Genomic DNA, 17,255 nt, shown 5'->3' with positions numbered 1-17,255 from the left:
GAAGGAACTTGGCTAACTACTGTTGCACTTCACAGGTAAGTTCTTTGCCAGATCCAAGTTATGCTCAGAACAACTCATGCAGCTTGTTCCCAGCTGCTTTTTATCTCAAGAACAGCTGAGAGAAAAGAAACAAGCTTTGTGGATTGGTTAAATTGTGTGAGAAAGGCAAGCTGCCCCCAGCCACGCTCCTTCTGGGTAGCAGACATCAACCCTTCATGTTGGGGCAAGGTGTTTTGGTACCAATGGAAGAGCTGAGAGGGGGGTGTTCATACAGGAACAATATTTCTGTCCTGAACTCTCCTCCTACATTCTTTCCTGAAGAGGGCAGCTGGGGAGAAGGCCATAAGACATGACAAATTGAATTGGTGTTACAGAAATAGCCAACAGATCATAAATTACACATCCCTGGCTTACTAGTTAAGCATGTGCAAAACCATATTGCTATACTAAGTTTTGTTGATTCCTTCCATAGAACTAAGGGAAGGGATCCTTTTTCAGATGATGCCTTTGATCTGGGTGACTTTTTGCTAATTTCTTAGCAGTTTTTAAGTTTGGTCAAGCAGATTTTCTACAGAAATGTGTATCCTTGTAATGGATAGTACTTACATTAATGACCATTTGATGGTAATAAAAGTATTTTGTGAACTTTTCTCTTAGACACATTGCAGGACTGAATGCTAACAGGGCTAAAAATATAATTGAATGGCGAGAGAAGAACGGACCGTTTATAAACCGAGAACAGCTCAAAGAAGTTAAAGGCTTGGGTCCCAAATCCTTCCAACAGTGTGCTGGCTTCATCAGATTCAATCAAGAATATATAAAGACCTTTTGCAGGTAATAGAGATTTTACCTATTCTTACTGAATTATCCAAAATAGTACAAGACGACTTTTTCCCCTTTTCTGTTTTGTATTCAGGCTTGAGACTCGAGGAATCCTAGACCCTTGTGCTCTGAAGGACAACAAATAAACTTGCCGAAGTCAGTGGTTGAAGATAATTCTTCCTCTGAATAGTCATGACTTATTAACCTAGTCCTCTAAGTCAGGGTTTCGATAAATATGTAAATGTAATTTAAAATTCTGTCACTGAATTGATAGAAGAATCTTGTCATGCAGCAGTATTGTGATCTGAGACATTAAAACTTTAGTCTTGTGTTTTCAGGCGTAATTTAGAGATTTGTAAATTAATTAATTTAATTTTGTAAAGATTGTTTGGCAGAACTTAATGGTAGTAAACTAGTGCAGATTTTTTGACAGTTTCAATTCCTTAACTTGGAGAGAGGTATTTGAATAGCTACCTGGATCAAACTCTGGCTGTGTTATACTCCTCTGCCTAGCAAGTGTGATGCAACTGCCTTCTATCTCAAATATGTGAGGCCTTTTCCCAAGCTCAGTTTTTCATCAGTAGGTCATGCTAATCCCTGTCATCTCATTCCCTAATTCTGTACCAAGTCTTTTCCACTTGCAACCATTCTTAGTGATCCTCTTGTTCTGAAATCTTTCCTTTCTACAGCTGAAAATGCCCTTTCTAGGGCAATTTCTCTTCTCCTGCCTTTCTCATTTCTCCTTCCAAAATAAAGAACTAAGAAGGGCACAGTGGTAGCACCGCACCCACCCTTTTGCCAGTGGCTCTTCTCAAAAAATATTTTCCTGGGAAGCACATGCTGTTTTTTAGCCAACCCAATGCTCAGAAGCAATACTGTATTCCCAATTGCTGCTGGCCAAAGAGCACATGCGTAACTTCCAGGCAGGAGGTAGGCACATTAGGACTGGCTTACTGCCCGGGTGGAAGGTATACAGATTGGTTGCCCATCTGGCAGGGAAGCATATGCTGCAGGCCAAATGGTGCTCACTGTAAGCACCAGAAGACCAAAGAAATTGCTTCCAAGGCTGTATATGATCGATAGGTCTTACTGTGTACAGATGTGTTCTAGTGAATGCTGGAATACAAGAGAGGAAGAAAGGCTGATGGCTTTTCTTTTCCCCCCAAATATTTACTGGTGAAATGTGAACATTGTTTCGGATTTTTTTTTTTTTTTTACCTTGCTGGAGCATGATTCTGATATTAGTCAGATTCCATAAAACTTGAGAACACTGTATAACCTGAGAAATGGAGTTTGGGGCCAAATAAAGCTCTAACACCATCGCCTCCAGAACATTTCTCATGGGTCCAGGTGACAAAATGAAAATTTTTGAAATGGATTTCAAGAAGGTTTCATTTTTGTTCTTTCTAATCATGTTGGTGGCTGTAGAGTGCTGTACAAAATACTTCTTGTGCTTTCTACTTAAGTGAACAAATAGCCGTTATTTTAAAAATTGATATGGAAAGAGAAAGTTTTGTCTGCATTTCTGTCAACAATTGATGAGTAGAATCCAAAGTACCAATGCTAGTTCCAGGTCCTTCAGTGTGCTCTGTTTTGTCCTCCAAAAGCAGGGACTACTTGTGGTTTAGGAAACAAACAAAGAGGCACGAAAGGAGTGTTTGCAGTAGGAGTCATTGATGCCATTACTATATTCTGAGCAATTTTTTTATTTAAGAGAAACGTCAGGGGAAAAAGTATGTTGGTTTCATGCGTGGACACTGACCTAGGATCATCTTCATTGAGAATGACATGTCCATTTTTGATTTCTGGCAGTAATAAGAAAACTGAACTTGGAAGTCGTGCACTTTTGACGAAAACAGGTGCTCTGGGTAAAAAGAAGAGTAAACCAATACCATGTGCCTGGCGACAGCCCAATCCTTTGGACCAAACTTGTATTCATCCAGAATCTTACAGCCTTGCAATGAGGTAAGTAGTGGGAAAGCTTTTGAAGCATTGACAGCATCAATTTTTAAAATGAAAGTACTGATTTTTCTGTCAACAGTCTGCTCAGCCTTTTGAGACAAGAATACTTATTTTAGTTTGATGCTTTCTTCTCTTTCTTCAAGAAGAAGGAGATGTGTCTGCTTCAGACACATGTGAGCAAGTATCATTACTATGAGCCTTTAAAATTAAATTCTGATATTGCGAGATCTAATTAAGATGTATATATGAAGTTCCCACATACATGAAAACCATGATTGTTTTACTGAGTCACTGTGATTGTTTTACTGAGTGACCTTTGGCTAAAAGAAGAGAATGGTTTTCGTGTAAGTCAGAAGAAAGTAATTAGGAATTCATGAGTGCCTCTGGTTAGGATGTACTGTGGCTGGTATAAGCTGTGATCTTTTCTGTTGGCCCTGGATGAAACTGAACTCTTTCCTCTCCAGAAAACTTATCACCTACCACAAATGAGTGTATATTTATTTTTAAAGTGATTTATGCTGAACAGGTTCTTTTCTTAAAAAGTGCTGGAGCCAGTAGCCAGATGCTTTAAGATTCTTACGATCTCTGTTGAGAATACTGTTCCTGAAGAAACAAACTCATGCTTCCTGTTTTATAAACAAAACCATCCTTAAACCTCATGCTGAATTTTTGAATTCATGAAGCTTGAGTCTTTACCTGAAAAAGTTGTACAGGACCTTGCATTTTCAGGACACCTTCCCTTCAGTGCGTGCCCTGTTCTCTCTTCCTATGTGTAGGTCTCTGTGCTTTCCTTCTGCTGCTAGGCATGCAGAGCACTTTTACTTCCATCCTCTCCCTGCCACAGTTCATTCTTCTTTGTGACTGATTCTAGGACCACCATGCAATTTCCTGCTAGAGTCCATGCCCTTTGTGCGGTAACTGATTTCTCCTTTTCCATGACCATTTCCCTTTTTTTTTTTATTTATGCATCACCATTTTTTACTTATTCTCTGTGTGTAACTGTGGAAAAAAATCAGTCAAGGTCCTGATCTTAATGATCTTATGTTTGGTAAATGACTTATAGGATGAACATCCTGGTCACCCCAACTGGAGATTATTGAGTTGTGTGAGTTAATGTGCAAAATTAATATAAATCGGTTATTCAAAACTAATTTAGATTTTAAATATTAAGTTTCATTCAATTTAAATTTCAAGTACTCAGGTTTTGGTTTTTAGCTTTCCAGCCCTAGTCCGCTAATAAAATACTCAGTGAAGTGTTCACAATGTTACCAGCTTCACTTAAAGGCTGATGTGGAAGGATGGCTTCAAGTAGCAGAGAAGTATATCCAGTTAATGGTGGAATACTACAGGAATTTACCTACATACAATATTGTCAGAAAATAAAGAATTGGTACTTGGTTTCCAGAGCAGCACAGGTTACTTTTGTATCTCAAGTGATGAATGGGGTTATTACTGCATAGGGTAGGACAGATATTCACATACACAGTTGAAATTCTGGACACAATTTTAATATGTATCACAGAGCATATAGCCGTGATTTGGAATTTGACTGGCAACCCAGGATTAGCACTATTAAAAAAAATAGAATAAAAAAAATTAATGAACACAGCTTTTACATCTCAACCAAGATAGTGGTTTGAGTCAGGCTTACACAGGTTTCAGGGAGGAGGCTAGCACCTATTGCACAGCCAACACTGCTTGGAACACTTGCTGGTTCTTCCAATGTGCTCAAGTTCAAACTCATGGGACTTCTAAGCCATTGCAGAAGTATTACATGGCTGAAGACCAGAGTTACCTGTCATGCCATCTCTCTTTGACCAATGCAATTATTTTGCAGTAAGTTTCCAGCTGTGTCAGTGTCTCTTCTGTGTCTCACCAAACACTGTCTTCCTAGACTGAATTTTCAGGTGAAGTGTTTAGGTCCAAGTGTGTGTTACAAATATTGTACCATACAGAGGTTTTTTGGGGGGTTGGGGTTTGGTTTTTTTGTTTTGTTTTTAATGTAAAAGATTTTCAGTTGATTACAAAACAAATATAAAACAACAGTTACAATATTTGCCAATGAAACACCAAAACTAGTAAGCATAGCATCTGTCTGTAACTAACTGAAACAGTTTTTTGTTTTCTTCGGGCTCTTTCTCTGTTGTCTAACTTCTTACATTTATGAGTACCTGTACATGTAGTGCTATGTGTGGAGAAAAAAAAGTCTCAAAGTGCTTTCTGGGCTTTCTATGAAAGTACTCTGTGTTCAACAGTATTCGTATTTTTGTTTTTCTTGCAATCAAAAGACAGTTTCCCTAAAAGCTTGTTAAATATGGAGGTGATAGCTTTTATGGTATAGGTTGTATGAATATGCATCAACTTGATATCACAAAATGGTGTGGGGAAGGAGGCAAATTTTTGCTTTGCAAATAACTGTTTCAAGAAAAGAAAATACAGCTCTGAAACAAACTGACAAAAGCCAAGAAGTGTAGTGTTAAAAATTGACGCTGGTGACATAAGGGCTAAATATAAACCAGGCATCTTCCCCTCAAGCAACTAATGCTATAATTTAGCAATGATTATATATTTTAGATGACTTTTCAAAAAAAAAAATGAACTGTTAATCTTCTTAGAACTTATGAAAATGGCTTTCCAAACCTTTTTTTCCCTGCCTAAATATGAATTAAGAAAAAAATTCTACCAGGAATTCAGACTCCACTGAGAAGTCAGTCCAAAGTTTATTGTTGCTGTTGACAAGTTTTGCCGACAGACAGCGGATGGGAGTGGGCTTGTAATTCCCTTTTGCTGAGCCTACATTCATGAGAAAGCTTTTGAGAGCCTGAAGATCAAATCATATTCATGATGTTGGTTTGAGGGGTATTACTGAAATTAACCAGAATCTGAAGGAATTTTTTAAGTGTTAGAATTAAACTGGGTTGAAACTTAACTGATAATTCTTATATCTTAAATTAAAATACATGAGAAAAATTTAGACTGTTAGATGTGAGTATTTAATACATAAAGTACATTTTAAAGGAGTTCTGGTGCTTTACTCCTATAAAAATATTTTTTTTCTTTTTCTGTGCTTACACAGAACTTTGTCAGGGACCATGTCAAGTTCACAGGTGCTACAAAAGGGCAGAATTGTTGTCTTGAAGGAGGCGAGCTGATTTGATTCAAGGCATCAAAATACAGTATTTTGTACCTCTTGCCACAAAAATTAAGATGTATGGAATAGCTACTGCATAAGTGAGTCATAAAGGCTTTCTCATGCAAGGTCTACCACATCTTGCTATGAAAAAGTAGTTTGTGAAAGTTTTATTGGATTAAAAGTTTTCATTGAAAATGGCATTTATTTTTAAATTAAATAAGCCAGTGATTTTTATCCACTGCTTATAGCCAAATTACCCAGAGGCAGCAGCCCACATTACAGATTTATGACACGCAAAATTATCAGTTTTAAAACAATGTTTTTGAGGGATAGAAATTCACCAAATTTGAAACCACTAATTTTCTTTTTCAGAACTATTTTGTATCTTGAAAAGCCAATCCGTTAAAAAAAAATACAGTTAAAAGAATTACTCCCAAGTGGTGATTTTGGTTGCCAAACTTCAGGCTGTAGCCAATTTTTATGGCTGAATTAGGAACCCCTGAAAAATAGGGTTTTTATAATGGAAACACTGATGTAATCTTTACTGCAGTGGCACAAATGGTGTTGGTATGATTGATTTATGGCATTTAAGCATCTTAACTAAAAATCTGTGCAATTTCTGTAAAATAATTGGAAAACATCCTACTGGTGATTTAACACGCTCTGCAGAAGACCAAAACATTTTTGTTCATGGTTTCCACGCTGTCAAAGCTTGGCTTTGTCATGTGCAGTGATCAAACTTACGAACACCTCTAAATATTTGGAATCAGAGTTTCCTAAAACCTCAAAACTTTATAGACAGCCTATTTTTCTCCAAAGCAGAACTGTAGTTTAAGTTTCTTAAAAGTCTATATGTGAAAACCAGTTTATAGTGGCAGAATCTTCTACAATCACCACAATTAATACAATATGTAGAGCATATCCAATTTCTTGGTACATATTGTAAAAGAATTGGTAGGAAAACTGAGGAAACATTTAGGAAGTCCCCAAAAGTTACAACCAGGTTATACTTATAAACCAAAATGTTGGAAAGAAAATGCAGTGTTGTTTCTTTGTTCTATCAGTCTGCTGGGTGCTGTTGGTTTCATATGACTGAATTTTAACATTTGCTGATTTTTTTATTTAAATCTCATAAAAATGCTTTTTGCTAAAGGTTGGCATTCAGAATGTGTTTTTGCTGCTCACAGTTTGCAGCATCTGGCAGACAGGTTGTATTTTAGCCTGACATAGAAATACTTTGCAAGTATAAAAGATCTAAAGCTCTGATTTAGAATAATGCAGGTGAGGATGTTCCTTGGCTAATTACCCAGGTTTAGGACCTTGCCTGGTAGAGGAAAGTCCTGCTCACTGAGGTTGGTTATGCCTTAAGAAGAGTTTTGGATATATTGAGCAGAGTGACTTGCAGTGAAGATTCATGTCTGTGAATGCTGCTTGATACCTTGTCATGTGATGCTGCTTGATATCTCCAGCAGGACTTCAAAATACCAGGAGAATTCGACAAGCACTCATTCATGTGCTTTTTCTTCACTGAAGTTAAACATTTTGATTTGGCACTCATTTCAGCAAGGCATTTATGTTGAAAACCTGTTATGTTCTATCGTAGGCAGATCAATTGTATTTCAGATATCTCTGTTGTTTCTAGTATTCTGCATGGGTGAATGTAACAGCTGATCCATAGTATCTCATTTGCTATGCTGAAAAGCTGCATTTGCTAGCTTTGAAGGCAAGTACTTGCACATACAAAAATGCAGAAGGAAAACTGTTGATGAGACCACCGAAGGAAAGAGCACTTCCTCTACTGCCCTTTATGCAACTGGACACTTGTCCTTTGATGGCATTTCCAGCTCTGTCAGGCTGGCTTACCTCTGATCAGGTCCCTTAGTTGTCACTGAGCAACTGAGACAATGCTTAAGAGGAATAGAAGTCGGGGGGAATAGTTACTTGGTGTGGTGTTTGAGTAATGAAAACAAATTACTGTGTTCTATTTAACAATGTAGTCTACATGTGAGTATTTTACAGAGGATAGGAGCTGGTGCTGTAGTAGGATGCCTTTCTTTAAATTCACTAAGAAGTCATCAGAAACATCTTTTGTCCACTTCAATGAGACTGTAGTTACATGTGCATGCACGTGTGTGTATTTAAGCTATTTAATGTGCAAAATAATATTTATTAAAGTCTTATATGTCTTTTAAAAAAATCTTGAAAAAGTGAAGCTCAGTCAACTAAGGAACCTTTATCATTATTTCCATTAGGAAATGGCTAACCCTAATTAGGGGGAACACTTGCAGAATTAGGGCCCCTAAGTCTAATAAATATTAGAGTGTATTCATCACTTTAGAAGGCCAGTTCATTCACATGGATTTACTACTAACTTAGCTGGATTTTTAGGGGGCATATTTTTGACAGTTATCTTGTCAATAAACAGAAGAGCAAAAAAGACTTTCACTAATTGCCATCCAATAAAGACATTTTAAAACTTTCATGTGATGTAAAATACCATTAACAAGAATGATTAGAGGAACTTAGAAATAACAAAGAATTATGCTCCGGTTACACTATAAATACTTGACCCATAAATCAAATGGTATTTTTTTAATTTGTTGAAATTTTTAGAACTTACATAATTTCCCACTGGTTGCATTTAAAAAAAAAATATGACAAAAAACTCCACAAGACCTTTTTAATGGAATTATCTCCTATAACTGTAGTACTAGTTCTTTGTGGATAGCTAATCATGTTTCACTATTTTGTATCTCAGATTACGCTCCAGTTATGTGATACATCAGTAGTCATGAAAACAGCTAACAACAGTGTGCCTAATGTTATGGTAACAAAGTGACTGTGCTGCAGTGTAACTGTGTCTGAATTTCTTTTCTGATTTAGAAACTCATTGGTTCTTAGATTTATATGTTCAAAATGTCATAAACTGAGGGTTTTCTGGCCTTCTGTATGCAGTCAAATATTAATAATTTATGCATTTGGGAAAAAAATATATTGGTTAAATAACCTTGTCTGGCTAAACCACATAAGTAGTTTTAGATATGTTCGAAACTTTAACTTTCTGTGTCTAGCAATTAATTACAGAGAGTAATGCACAAATATTGTTTGATATATAATCTGCATCAGTAGTCAAAAATTGAGGATCTCTATCACTCGTGAGAACAAGGGCAGTCAACATCTGCATTATACAAATAATGCTTTTGCACTTCAAAACATTACTAAAACATAAATGTCTGCATAACTTGTTTGCTACTGTCATAAATGTACATTTTACCTAACAAAGTGCATGCTGATGCGAAGTTGTTTTGTTTTCAAAGTGATTATGTTGCTTTACCATTAATTCATGTGTGCACTGTGACAAGATGTAATGGCATATCATGTTGCTGTAATGTAATGAATCCAGTACTCCCAGCTCTTAAGTCGTGTTGCTGGAAATGATTACATAAAACAGAAATGACTGTGACTAAAGCCCTTGCAAAGCTTTTGAACTCCTGCACATTATAAGAAGCTTTTCAGGGAGGGTTAGAGTAACTTCTTAAAAGTTTACTGGAGGCTTCCCTTGGTAATATTTTTTTACTCTTTTCTGACTGCTTTTTGCATTCCACCAAAATTTGCATTATCTTTTAAGCATTGCAAGGACTGTGCTGTAATTTTGTGCAGATGTGTATGTTAAGTGAACATGATGTGCTTATTTGTTACATTTATGCTACTTTTCTTTCTTTATCTGGGTAAGATGGATGAAATTATGTATTAAATGAAAACATCAGTGACTTATCCATGACCATTCTCTGCAGGTCTTGTAAGACTGCAAAGATTGCTTTTAAAACTAAGGTCGTTGCAGAGGTTTCTGAGTATCCTCTAAATCTCAAAACCGTAAAACTCAAAGATCTAAACCAGTTAAATTTCACTCTGTTCTGACTCTCCTAAGACTCTGGTAGCTTTTATCTGAGTTGATGTATATTATGCAGAAAGTTCACTATTTATCAGATACTCAGCGTTTGAGGAAGTGAGAGTAGTATGTCTTATAAAAATTACCTCACTTCAGAAAAAAATCTCATCTTTCCCATTTCTGTTAACTTTTCTTTAGGTCTTATCTTTGTAGTAGATAAACATAGCACTTGAACTACTGCAACATATTATTTATTTCATATATTTAACCAGGAAAATAGTTGAAGGGTTTTCATTTTTGCACAGATCATTCATGTTCCTATGTTGTGCAGCTGGAACTGTCAGTTACCAATAGGATGAGATATTTTAAGGACTGTAGTGATATAGTTTAACTTTATGTAAATTAAGGGAAACCTCTCTTTTCCCACATGGCCATATCCCAGTCTTATTACCAACTGTGTCCCTTTTTTTCTGACTTCGGAGTTGTTACTTTTGTTGTTACCGTGACCTTGAAATAACTCTTGAAGGAAGTTGTTGGGTTGTTTTTTTTAATAAGGAAACATTTAACTTTGTTCTTAGCAATGACATTTAAAAATAGAAATGATGAATATAATGCACCACTGTTCAGTCAGAGATGTGTGCTTTATACTGATTTTTTTTTTTATTCCAAGTGCCCGCAGGCTGTGTTCATTTCAATGAAAATGATACGTTAAATATATAACTGGATTCAACAATATTTTTAAAATGACCTGCATCTGTAATCACTGAGCTACTTTAATTTGGAAATACTTAAATACATAGTTTTTACCAAAACCTATCCTTGAAATGTGAGAATTTCGAAAGTAAAAATAATATTGGTTCTTTTAAGAGTATTTCTTCTGTATGCATGTGCATACTGGGCTCTGTTAACAGTGCTCTGTTCTGCCTATAATATGTACCTCATTATTCTGAAATATCCTTAACAAAATGCTTGATTTTTAGAGCATTAAAATTCTGTAGAAGTTGGTGGGACTTCTCCTGTACTTAGACTTGGGCAGATGTTTAAGCATCACCTCCAGGTAGGGCCAAAATTTTATTGTGAGCAGTAACCACATTAAGAAGTTATTTGCACAACTGTGATTGATAACGTAGGGCCCAAACCTACCACCCTTGCCTAGATGAGGAATTCTTTTTGATATCAGATTGATAATTTGGGATTTCTGGAGGGTAGTGGTGGCAGAGGAAGGAGCAGGGGGTCGAAATGTCTTTCATGAATAGCAATTGAAGGCTCAGGCACCTGGGTTGTGTCCTGTTTCAGGCTGGTTTTCTTGCAGTGGTGTGCACATAGCACCATTCACTCTGATTGCATTATCCACACATTTGTCAGTTTTTTATGTAACAGGATTTTTTTAATATATGGTGCTGGCTGTTCCATGTGGTTGCACTTACTAGTGGTCAAACCCACCCCGTTATTGATTTACAAAGTGAATGCGCTTCTGCGAAATTCTGATGGTGAGAAAATGTTACTTGGACGTACTCAAGCTGAGTTTCCATTTGAAGTGAAATAAAGCCAAGTATGTGAATGTCAGCAAACTTGTTTATAGGGGTGGGTGGTAAAGCATACATTATTTAGAAGGTTGAGTCATGAGGCTGGTCGGGTTTGTCATGTTACATCTGGCATGTCAGTCAAAGCTGGGGCAGCTGCCGCCTGTCACTAGTGCTCTGGTGTGGCATTGTCCATCCATCAGTGTAAGCAGCCAGCAGCCTCCAGGATTTTTGGGACAAGTCCTTCACCTGGACCTATGCTCATTTTCAGTATTATCATTGCAACCCCTTTTGAGGCTCTTTTGAGATTGAAAGAAAATGGCTTCATAGAATGTCTTGATTTTTTTCATATATATTATTAGACAAAATATTTGAGTAGTAGTGGTTTTTTCTGTTAGTTTGCAGGAAAAAAAATACACTTAATATTATAAATAATTTTGCATTTAATATTATAAACTATTTTACATCTGTTTTGTTATGTACCTTGCTTCAAAACCACCTTAAACTACTTTAAAAAGTGGTGTCAAAAGTTGAAATACAGTCAAAACAAAATTCAGTTAATCCTGAGAACAGCACCATTCCCTGAGTCCTTATTAATTTTCTTCTTCATACATTGCCATAAGAAAGGTGTGTATGCACTAAAAAATTTAATATGAAAATTATCACTATTAAATGCAAATCTTTGTGTTTGAGCAACCAGTACACTTAAATCATTATGCTTGCACTCGAACTCAGTGTAGAGGTGGAAGTCCTGACAGCCAGTTGTAACAGATGTTACATCCTTTTAGAACATGTGTTCCTCCTTTTAGTGAAATTAGTGGACATTTTTAAGCTAAGCTTTACCCTTATGCTCAAAGATTAATTTTGTGATTTACTGAAAGTCAGATATTGCTTTAATTATGTTTCTTCAATTTATATTTTCTCAAAAAGAAATTTAGTTCTGTATTTCAGTCCATGTAACTTTTTATTGCTCACCAGCTGAAATAATCTCAGTTGGGTTCCTTGGGTTAAAAAAGAGAAAACAAAACAAAAAATAATAATTAAAAAAAAACAAAACAAAACAAAAAAAAAACCAAACCACACTGGGTCTCCTAATAAAAGAAATACTAGCCTCAGGTTTTGATAAAAAGCACAGCAGGTATTTTGGGGGATGGGAGGGGGAGAAGGTTGAGTACCAGGGGCTTCTGCTTTCTTAAGAGAGCTGGAATGTCTCCTGCCAAGTGCAGGGCATGAACCTGCTGGTCAGCACTTCTTTTGAGGCTGGTAGCTTACACCTGTTGTGAAGCAGGATAAGGATAGGAAGGAGAGATTTCTTTTAGGAATTTGGAAAGAACATTTACTCAGACTCTGCAGGACAGGGTCAATAATTCTACCTGTCTGCTGTGGTGGAAAACATGCAAAAAAATACATGCCTCTGTCCAACAGTAAGGAACATGATAAAGCAGAGTAGAAGAGGCTTATTCATGGTGAGATGCAGATCAGGGCAGCAGGACAGACAACTGAAGCATCTACTGAGAAAAAATTGCTTTATTTAGTACAGTTTGTTCTAGCTTCTATGAGCTGCATCCTCATTTTCGTTGGTTGATATCCATTAAAGTCTTGGTGTACATTTTCAAGTCCTTCAGTGAAATAAGGACGTTTTTTCAGTGATAAATAAACATTGTCTAAGGCATCACTGCTGATAAGGATGGTGTCTGCATGTGAATTTTTGTCTTCTCTGTGCTTCTCAGACATGTACCAACATGGCAGAATTGAAAACCTCGGTAATTGTGTTTGGGTTTTCTTCTTTTGTTTAAAAAAAAAAGGGATCACAGGTCAAGTCATAATTATTTTAAAGTATTTCTTTTCAGCTTTTTACATGCCAGTCCAAATTTGTCTCAATTTGCAGTGTGGGTATATATGTGACAATAAGAAAAGATAAGTGTGTTTGCAGTGTGTGAGTACTTTGACTTGATGATTACCTAGTTTCTGAAAAACTAATTGTTCTTAATCATGGAGTTCATAGCCAAGGGAAGTATTTTATATGAAGTTTTTAAGTTGGGTTAAAGGTTCTTCATATTAATTTAATATTTTGAATGTTCATTGTTGCTTAACTAAATGACCATTCATTTTAATTTGAATGAGAGTGACAATAAAAATGACAGTGTTATAGAACTCTCACTTATTTCTAGGGAGCTTTCATGGTAAAAGACATCTTTCAGTCATAATGAAATGTGGTTTTATCGTGAGATTAAATCATTGGTCTGAGAAGAGATTTGCGCTATAAAATTTTGCTTCTAGTTTTATAATCTGTTCCAGAAGATACATGAATACAGATAGACTCTAAGTTTTCGTTTATGTGTGAGATCAGTGATGAGTTGAGAGGATATGGACTTGAGAAACTGTTCACTGTTCATGTTTTTTATCAAAAATTTTGTTCATGCATCAATGAAAAAGTAATTAAAGCCCTAAATAGAGCAAAGGTTCAATTCCCACTAAAGGATGTTTCTAATCTCTCTATCTTTGTTTGAATTTCCCAGGTTTTTATCCTTGATTGGAGGAAACGCAAATGACATAGGAAAATCAGATATGCAGCAAAAAGTAAATGCAGTAATTGAAAGGGAAGGACTGGAAGGCACAGCCAAAAGGCTGAATACCACAGTGCACACACTGCAGCTGATCATTGATGGTCTGACTCAGCCTGAAGGCTATGACATTCGTACAGGTAAACCTTGGTTTGGAAGGTTGTAATCTCAGTTTGATTGTTCTACTTACCAGTTTTAAAACAGCACATTTTCGTCTTCTAAAGTAGTAGTAGATTTTCATGGACATGAAACTCCATTTCTTTTCTCAGGCAAGGTAAAGGTTATATCAGTCAGATTTCCAGTTCTGTAGGTAAGGAGTGTGAATCCTGTTTAAATCACAGCATTTTCAACCGTAGGAAGGGGAGTTGTATGGCTGTTAACAAGTGAAATAGTTTCAATATGTTAACTCTGTGCTGATTAAATCCGTGTTGGCTCTCCGTCACGGAGGAGAATGCTTAGACCAAGGTGAAATAGTAATAAAGTTCTGTGGGGTAGTAATATAGTAGTGTGTAGTTCTGCTCTTTTATTGCACTAGTTCTTGGTGACAAGTGTAACTGTAGCATGTGGCTCATGACCTACCTTAGTTAAAACCTGCAGTAGTACTGAACAGTTTGAGGTAGAGGAGAAGATGAGGTAAGTAATGAGGTAAAATATCTGGAGATGCTGTTGTTTAGTGCAACTTACAGCTGGATTCTCTTATGACAGCGAGAGATAAAGGTAGGCAGCGAAGATGGAGGCTTGTAATAAATAATAAACTTATAAAAACCCAAACCAATGTTTCTGCGTCCCTTTTTTGGGTTCTTTAATAGTTTCTGTGCATATTTTATAAATATTTCCCACTAACTATCTTGAAAATGTGTATTTTCTATGTCTCATTTTGTTCTGGTGGTCTGTATGATAGGATAGACTATTAACATAGAGACACAAAAACAAAAGGGAATCCTTGGTGGAAATATTAATATTTTGCTGATCTAGTACATTCAGTATTACTTTAGACAGACTCCATGACTGGAGTGGACAGCCTAGTTCATACACTTGTACAGCTGTATGAACTTCCCTATCGAGAGTTCTTCCTGTGGGTTGCAGTTCTTCATGAACTGCTCCAGTGTGGGTGCCTTCCACAGAGTGCAGTCCTTTAGAAACAGACTGTGTTTCACTGTTGGTCTCCAATGGGGTCACAAGTCCTGCAAGAAAACCTGCTCCACCATGTTCTTCTTTTTCCACGAGTCCACAGGTCCTGCCTGGAGCCTTCTCCAGCGTGGGCTTCCCATGGGGTCACAACCTTCTTTCAGGCATCCAGCTGTTCTGGTGTGGGGCCCTCCACAGGCTGCAGGTGGATCTTTGCTCCACCATATGGCTCCATAGGCTGCAAGGAGACAATCTGCCTCACCATGGTCTCCACCGCAGCGGGCTGCAGGGGCAACTGGTGCCTGGAGCTCCTCCTCCTTTTTCCCTGACCTTGGGAAGAGGAAGGAGAGCTGAGAACTGTCTGCAGAGCTGTTTCTCTCACGTGTACTCACTTCTCTCTCTAGCTGCAATTGCTGTTGCACAGGGGGTTTTTCCCTTTAAATACATATCCTAGAGGCACAATCATTGATGGGCTCGGCCTTGGCCAGCAGTGGATCTGTAAGCAAATAAAAGAGAGTAAAGAATCTTTCAGTCACTAGCTACTATACAACACACTTCTGATCCCCTCATGATAGTTTCATACTGTGGACTCACTGTACTCATTACTCCATTAATCAAAATCTTTTAAAGTGATAAATAAAATAAAAGAAATAAATTGTTTATCACAAATAGGTCTTTATTTAAAAGAGGTTCTGAAAGCAGTACTTGGGACCTTAGAGCTACCTTGGGAGGAGTTCTTATCATCTGGAAACAACTCAGAAACCTTAGAAACCCTTTTTCTCCAGAGTCTTACTTGTGTTTCTTGTTTCTTATAACAGATTTTGACAAACCTGACTTCAAGAGAAGCATAGTGTGCTTTGAAGACTTAAGTGTTGGTGCTGTTCTGACTGGAAAAGTTGAAAATGCGACACAGTTTGGAGTTTTTGTTGATATTGGTGTGGGAAGAGCGGGTTTGATTCCAGTGCGAAACATAACTGAAGCAAAACTTTCTAAAGTGAAGAAGAGAAGAAGCCTCGGCCTAGGTCCTGGAGAAAGAGTTGAAGTTAAAGTGCTTAATGTTGATATTCCTCGATTGAGGATAACGTTGGATCTTATTCGTGTTTTATGAGAGGGTTTTCAGTGATTGAATGTTCATTTTAAAGGATGAGTAATGTCAGCAAGGTTCTTGAGATGAAGGCGTTTAATGAGAGTTTTGAAACCTTCAGCCTTTTTTTTATTTTCTTTATTTCAATTTAAGTTTTTCCACATTTCATGAATCCTTTCTGTTAATAATTGGTAGAACAGTTTTTTGGATTACCTCCAAGCAACCTTGTTATTTTGTCTGCAGACCAAATGAAGTTCCAGTGGGCTGTCAGACAGATCTCTTATCTGTTGTCTGTGCAAGTTTTGCTGTCTTAATCTTTAGTCAATACTGCATGAGCAGACACATTTACAGCTCTCTTTCCAAAAAACAACCATTCAGTTTGCCTGTTTTATGGTTGAGAGTCTCAAAGAGGGAACCTCGGAGAAAACAGTGATCTTTTTAAGCTAGGTGGTCATGACATTGCTTGAAAAGTAGACTGAAAAAAGAGCATCTGCTAAGACTATTGATGGTTCAGAAATATTCAGCTTTAATTTATCTGACCAACATTATAGGAGGTCTGTTTACCTGTATTGTTTTTGCTTGTTCAGTTATCATTGACTAACACAGTTGGATGTACCTTGGAGTTTAAGGAAGTTTGCTTAGAAGTGTCAAAAGATATTTATGTTGTTCTAGTCTTGTGCAAAATAAAATCTCTTCTGACCATCTTTTGTCAGTGTACTGTTCTACAAGTGATTTAACAGTCCTAGTTATCTTTCTTTCCAACGTGTTCTCAATCAATAACACTTCAACTTAAGGGTGCAGCTTGTGAGGATGCACTTGCCTGACCTTCTGAACATTATGCACTTTCCTGAGCTGTAATACCAGACTACAGCCCATGGCCTGATGTTGACATTAATGTTTTTTCCATCTTTGATATAATGTATTTTTCTGCCTGTTCTGAGTGGAGAATAATTTTTCAACACGTGTTTTCACAGAAAATGTTTGTGAAGGCATGATTCTCTGTAAAAATCATTTTGCTGTTGTAGATGCTTGAAAAGCTTTTCTAGACTTTTGTTTTAGTGTAAGAATGCTTAGTGTTTCCTGCTAGGAGTGCCTAGTGCATGAAGTTTGTTTCTTCCAACTAGAAACTTTTTGGTTTTGTGGTGTTCTG

General features: G+C 36.9%; 1 protein-coding gene across 4 annotated transcripts in view; it reads left to right on the top strand.

Moving 5' to 3' along the window:
* SRBD1 (S1 RNA binding domain 1) overlaps positions 1–16,812 on the top strand; it is a 123,941-nt gene extending 107,129 nt beyond the window's left edge. For all 4 annotated transcript variants that reach the window (XM_027641638.1, XM_027641639.1, XM_027641637.1 and 1 more), the window contains 4 exons: positions 658–834; positions 2,635–2,787; positions 13,849–14,033; positions 15,840–16,812. In XM_027641638.1, the coding sequence (XP_027497439.1) occupies positions 658–834; positions 2,635–2,787; positions 13,849–14,033; positions 15,840–16,129 (805 nt within the window). In that variant the 3' untranslated portion in view covers positions 16,130–16,812. The remainder of the gene's footprint in view (positions 1–657; positions 835–2,634; positions 2,788–13,848; positions 14,034–15,839) is intronic.
* Positions 16,813–17,255: the final 443 nt, after the last annotated feature.

The sequence above is a fragment of the Corapipo altera genome, unplaced genomic scaffold (assembly GCF_003945725.1).
Source record: "Corapipo altera isolate COAL_440 unplaced genomic scaffold, ASM394572v1 48b, whole genome shotgun sequence".
NCBI classification, from domain to species: Eukaryota; Metazoa; Chordata; class Aves; order Passeriformes; family Pipridae; genus Corapipo; species Corapipo altera.
This window is presented reverse-complemented; position numbering and strand designations above follow the sequence as displayed.